The 6,962-nt window shown below is 38.0% G+C and overlaps 1 protein-coding gene across 1 annotated transcript in view; it reads left to right on the top strand.

The window, feature by feature from the left end:
• Positions 1–311, top strand: part of LOC109849532 (probable carboxylesterase 17) — a 1,107-nt gene extending 796 nt beyond the window's left edge. Inside the window, 1 exon segment of the mRNA XM_020419382.1 lies at positions 1–311. This exon segment is cut by the window's left edge and continues 253 nt beyond it. Coding sequence (XP_020274971.1) covers positions 1–212 — 212 coding nt within the window. The 3' untranslated portion in view covers positions 213–311.

Raw genomic sequence — 6,962 nt, 5'->3', positions numbered from 1 at the left:
TGGCGGTGGCGGAGTACGATCTGGTAAAGGACACTGAGTTTGAGTATATTGAGGCTATGAAGAGAGCAGGGAAAGTGGTTGAGGTTTATGTTAGTGAAGGAGTCGGTCACTCTTTTTACTTGAACAAGTTTGCTGTGGACAATGATCCTGTTGTTGGTGAGAGGACTGGGGAGCTGATTCTAGCGATTAAGGACTTCGTTGAGCGCCATTGATCGATTGATGATCGGTCGTTGATGTTTGTTGTGTGGGTGTGTGTTTTTTTTTTTGGGTGAATAAGTCTATATGGCCCAGTTTGGCAAAGGGTTAATGAAGAGGGGTTAAAGAGAAGGATTAATGTACTTAGTCCATTTGATAATCCGAAAGACTAAATTATTAACCCGTTAAATAAGTTTTATTTTAGTCCTTATGATCAGTTTTAGTGTTTGGGAATAACAATGATTTTGACTATTTTCTTTATAATTAGAAGGGTTAACTCTTATTCCATCTAAATAGGAGTATTAGTAAACCCCTCATTTTGAGGGGTTAACTCATTTTAACCCCTCTAGAGGGGTTAACTTAACCCTTCTATATTTTTTATGTTTGGCAAATTATGAAGGGTTAACTCACTTTAACCCTTATATAGATTTGTTGTGTTTGGCAGGTTAAGAAGGGGTTAAGTCTCCTTAACCCCTCACTTAACCCTTTGCCAACTCTTACTTAAGAATTCTCTTTTGATGGGGGTGAGAAGAATTAGAGAATATATCCCTAGATTAGGGACCATAACTCCTTATTTATAGATATTGTACATTTATAATTTGGCCCCTCATCAAATCACAATTACAACCTGGTATCTGCACATATAACCCCATGATGTATTTAAATATCCATTAACCCAAATTAATTGATCACTTTAGTGGGTTATCCTTAAACAATAGCAATACACATTGATTAATCATATGTGCCCACAAATACATTTAATTAGATTAAATCCAACAATCTCCCACTTGGGCACCATATGATTCCTTAAATTGTGTATAACCTTATGAGCTCAAAAGTTGCTATCACTGAAAAGGTATTTTTTTGAACAATCTCGTCCATTGACTATATCAATATAGGATCAAAGCGGTCTTCGTCATATTTATCGTAACTAAACTCATCAATGGTCACATATACCAATACAATCAAATAACATAGATCAAATATGGATGTGCAGCATGAAAATTACATGCAATGTGATCAGTACATGTCTATTTTCAACTGGTCCTCCTTAAACTTTAGTGAGGTCTAAACCATACATAATGTAACAGAGTGACTTAACTGAATACTTTATTCTGATCAGACAATACAACCAAACATAAAGCACCAAAAAATTACAAACTCCTACTAAATCATGATATCCTCGAATAACACCACACCCATCTGAGCAGTGTGCTCATGAAAGACCTTGGGTGGCAATCCCTTAGTAAGAGGATCAGCTATCATGGAGTTTGTCCCAATATGCTCTATGGATATCTGTCGACTCTGTACCCTTTCTTTTACAACCAGGAACTTAATGTCAATATGTTTTGATTTAGTTGAGCTCCTGTTATTATTGGAATACATTACTGCAGATTTATTGTCACAATATAACCTTAATGGTCTTTCCATATTTTCTAAAATACGCAGTCCAGTGACAAAATTTCGCAATCATATTCTATGATTGGATGCCTCATAGCAAGCTACAAATTCTGCTGCCATAGTTAAGGAAGCTACTAGTGTCTGTTTGACACTTTTTCATGATATAGCTCCTCCTGCTAACATATAAATGTAGCCTGATGTAGACTTTCTGCTATCTTAGCATCTAGTAAAATCAGAATCAGAGTTACCAATGACCTCCAGCTGATCTGATTTTCTGTATGTGAGCATATAATCTTTTGTTTTCTGAAGATACCTCATAACCCTTTTGACTGCTATCCAATGATCCATACTAGGGTTGCTTAAGTATCTGCCTAACATCCCAACAATGTACGAATATCCTGACACGTACATACCCGAGCATACATTAGATTTCCTACAGCTGAAGCATAGGGAATCTTCTGCATTTTCTGAATTTCAAGGTTGCCTTTAGAGCACTGATTGAGACTAAACTTGTCTCCTTTAGCCACAAGGGTGTCTCCTGGTCTGCAGTTTTGCATGCCAAACATTTTAAGTACTTTATCGATATAGCTCTTTTGTGATAATCCAAGAATACCCCGAGAGCGATCTCGACGTATTTGGATTCCTAATATAAAAGAGGCGTCCCCAAGATCTTTCATCTCAATTTTCTTTGATAGAAATTTCTTGGTTTCGTGTAACATGCCTATATCATTAGTGGCAAGCAATATGTCATCGACATACAGAACCAGAAAAACATACTTACTCCCACTGAACTTGTGATATACACAGTCATCAACAATGTTCATCTCAAAACCGAACGAGATAATTATTTGTTGAAACTTGTAATACCATTGACGAGGAGCTTGAAAACCGAACGAGATAATTATTTGTTGAAACTTGTAATACCATTGACGAGGAGCTTGCTTGAGTCCATATATGGATTTTCTTAATTTACAAACCATATTCTTTGGGTCTCCTAACACAAAGTTTTCTGGTTGCACCATATAAATCGTCTCATTAATGTCACCATTGAGAAATGCAGTCTTAACATCCATATGATGTAACTCAAGATCATAATGAGCAACAAGTGCCATGATTGTTCTAAAAAGGTCTTTCGATGAAACCGGAGAGAAAGTCTCTGTATAATCAATGCCTTCCTTTTGAGTAAAGCATTTAGCTACAAGACGTGCCTTATACCTCTCCACATTACCATTTGCATCCCGCTTGGTTTTAAAAATCCATTTACAACCAATTGGTTTTGCACCTTCTGGCAATGGGACAAGTTCCCAAACCTTATTGTCTTACATAGACTTGTACTCTTCATTCATGGCATCAATCCACTGTTAAGAGTTAGAACTTTTCATGGTCTAAAGGAAGTTGATTGGATCATTTTCTAACATTCCATTACTTTCCTCATGTTCTTGGAGAAATATAATATAATCATCCGAAATAGCATTTTTCCTTTCTCTTGTGGATCTCCTTAATAGCACTGGTTCTTGAGGTTGTTGAGTTTGTTCTTCTGGAACAGGGAGTTGTTCAACATTATCATCTTGAGTTTTCGGATTTACTTCTTGAGCAACAACAGGTATAGGAACCTGAATATTGTCAAAAATAACTGTATGGATTGGATCTGATGACAATTCCTCCTCAAAAGCAATATTTCTAATCTTATTTCTCCCCCCAAACTCAACATCCTCAAAGAATGTTGCTGTTCCCATCTTAAAAATATTCCTTAGTGTGGGATCATAAAACTTATAGCCCCTAGAGCATTCAAAGTACCCAATAAAGTAGCTGCTAACTATTTTGGAGTCCAATTTTTTTCATTTGGCTTGTAAGACCTTGCCTCAGCTGGACATCCCCAAATATGTAAGTGCTTTAAACTAGGCTTTCGACCAGTCCAAAGCTCATAAGGTGTTTTAGCAACTGCTTTACTTGGTACTCTATTCAGAATGTAAGGTGCTGTCTTAAGTGCTTCTCCCCAGAGTGACTCTGGTAAAGAAGAATGAGCAATCATACTTCTTACCATATCCTTAAGAGTCCGGTTTCGTCTTTCAGCTACACCATTCATGCTAGGTGAACCCGACATTGTGTACTGTGGGACGATACCGCATTCCTCTAGGTATCTAGCAAACGATCCTGGACGTTGTTCACCTGAACCATTATATCTGCCATAGTACTCACCACCACGATCAGATCTAACGGTTTTAATTCTTCTGTTGAGTTGATTCTCAACTTCAGCTTTATAGGTTTTGAACATATCCAGAGACTCAGATTTTTCATGAATGAGATATAGGTACCCATAACGTGAGTAATCGTCTATGAATGATACAAAATATTATTGACCATTCCAAGATGTCGTAGGGAATGGTCCACAAATATCTGTATGTATCAATTCTAAGACGTCTGAAGATCTTTTGGCACCTAATCTCTTAACTTTGGTCTGTTTTCCCTTGATACATTCAACACATACGTTGAAATCTGAAAAATCAAGGGAATCCAAAATGCCAGCAGACACCAGACGCTCAACTCTACCTTTTGAGATATGACCCAAGCGCTTATGCCATAATGTTGCCGAATTTTTCTTATTTAATTTACGCTTAGTACCACGCGATTCCGCATGCAAAGTTTCATTATAAGAAGCAATCATATCAAGCAAATATGGGTTGTCATAAGTACTCAAGTAACCAGTTCCCATAACATTTGAATTAAAAGATAAACTGAATTGATTGTTTCCAAATGAACAAGAATAATCTGATTTGTCCAATACAAAAACTGAAATCAAATTCCGTTTAAAAGACGGTACTACAAAAGTATCTTTCAAATCCAAATAGGAACCAATTCCTAATAACAACCTAAAGTGCCCAATTGCTTCCACATCTACCGATTGTCCGTCGCCCATAAAGATGTGTCTTTTAACATCACTTGGCTTTCGGTAGCTCAGGCAATCCTGCATAGAAACACTTATGTGAGTAGTAGCACCAGAGTCTAACCACCAAGTGTTTCTAGGTACTGAAGCTAAATTAACCTCAGAACAGACCAAAGTAAGGAACTTACCCTTATTAGCACGCCAGGCGTGATATTTGGTACAATCATTCTTTACGTGTCCAGGCTTGTTACAGAAAAAACAACCCTGATTATCCTTATGTTGTTTCTTCTCAACTGGACCCTTAGCAGCTTCCTTATCATTCTTCCTTTTCTTGCCCTTATCCTTAGAGGCATAGGCCAAATGAGCACTTTCTGTCTTATCTTGCTTCAACCTGTCTTCTTCTTGCACACAGTATGAAATGAGCTCATTTAGAGTCCATTTCTCCTTTTGACAGTTATAACTGACCTTAAATTGGTTAAACTGTGCAGGAAGAGACAACAAAACCAGATGCACTAATAACTCGTCACAAAGATCGAGTTTAAGTGCCTTAAGCTTTGAAGCAATATGAGACATTTCCATAATGTACTCCCTGATATTTCCTTTGCCCTTATACTTCATTGAAATCAAGCGAGCTAAAAGCGTGCTTGTTTCTACCTTATCATTTTTCGCAAAACGTTTCTCAATTTCTGCAAGGAAATCTTTAGTCTTAGTAATCCCTTCGGATTCTATACCCCTGAAGGCTTCCGGAACGCCGCGCTTAATGATCATAAGACTTCATAAGACTCATGCGATTTGAACGCTCCTACTTCTCATACTCCTTCTTTGCATCAGGAGTGCTATCCGTATTGAGAGGTTGGGGTTGTTCAATTCTTAATGCAAGGTCTAGATCCATGCAGCCAAGAACAATTAATATATTCTCTTTCCAAACCTTGAAGTTTGTCCCATTTAGCATGAGAATTGAATTGATGTTAGCAGAAATTGTTGCAGCAGATGCATTAGCTAAAATAAAACAAAAAAATACTCACATTAATAACCATAATTAGTAATCAATAAAATTTAAATAATGACAAATCCCATCCAAGATATCTGGCACAACATTAATATCAAGTCTTTGGATAGTAATATTAACTTGTAAGTGATACATTGTTGCAATGATCAAACATTGACAATAACTCATGTCAAATAATGAAACTATCTTTGGATCGATTCATTATTCACATGTAAACCTTATAATTATCACAAGCTTATCATCGCAGATGTGTATACAGTCTAAATAAATATTAACCTTCCTTTGGGCCGATTAAATATTTATACGAAAGCATACATAGAAACATCTCACATTCCTTATGAACAATCTATACAAGAGAGGTTACTTTGGCAACTTCTTGTTTTAATTAATCAATTGGAGTGAGAGACATCCTTAATACCTTAGTGTCATAATATTTGAATTAAATAATTGATTAAAAAACCAAACTGAATTTAAATTAAATTAAATTAATTTAAATTTCTATAGCTTAAATAGGGCCTCATTGCTTAGTTAGGGTCCATAACTTAATTGAATAAATTAAGTATACCAAAGTGGACCCATAAAAAACCGAGGCTTAAGCATAGTGAACACGAAGTTCGCTTGACTTCGAACGTAAAGTTCGACTGTATTGAGTACAAGACTCACCTAAGAACGAACACGAGATTTGTTTGAAAAATGAACGTGATCTTCAACTTGAGAACGAACGCGAGGTTCGTTTGGATTGAGCACAGGGCTCGCCTGAGGATGAACGTGGAGTTCGACCTGAGAATGAACACAATGTTCAACTTGAGAACGAACGCGAGGTTCGACCTGAATTGAGCGCGAGGCTCAACTTGAATTGAGCGCGAGGCTCACTTGAGAACTGAGCGCGAGGCTCAACTTGAATTGAGCGCGAGGCTCACCTGAGAACTGAGCGCGAGGCTCAACTTGAATTGAGCGCGAAGCTCACCTGAGAACGAACGCTAAGTTCGTTTGAATTGAGCGCGAAGCTCACCTGAGAACGAACGCTAAGTTCGTTTTAATCGAGCACGAAGCTCACCTGAGAACGAACGCGAAGTTCGTTTGAAATTGAGCGCGAAGCTCACCTGAGAACGAACGCGAAGTTCGTTTGAAATTGAGCGCGAGGCTCAATTTGAATTGAGCGCGAGGCTCACCTAAGAACGAACGCGAAGTTCGTTTGAAGCTTTCAAGCCTCGCCAAAATTTGAGGTAACCACCTCCTTAATTTTTACCACGTTTTCACGCACGAACCCTAAGGGTTTCAATCTGAAACCGCCGCCGCCATTGCTCCTGCACCATAAGGTCGAAACCCTAGGGTTTCCTGATGCAGCCGTCGCCGTCGGAGTCGAGAGCGAGGCCGCCAGCGAAACTTCGCCAGCGAGGAGCATGGGACCGAAGACCAAACCCAAAAAGAATCCAAAATTCCTCGATTTTATTTTCAAATCCAGATCCAGAA

Source organism: Asparagus officinalis, chromosome 7 (genome assembly GCF_001876935.1).
Source record: "Asparagus officinalis chromosome 7, Aspof.V1, whole genome shotgun sequence".
NCBI classification, from domain to species: domain Eukaryota; kingdom Viridiplantae; phylum Streptophyta; class Magnoliopsida; order Asparagales; family Asparagaceae; genus Asparagus; species Asparagus officinalis.
The sequence above is the reverse complement of the archived record's forward strand: the minus strand, read 5'-3'. Positions and strand labels throughout refer to the sequence as shown.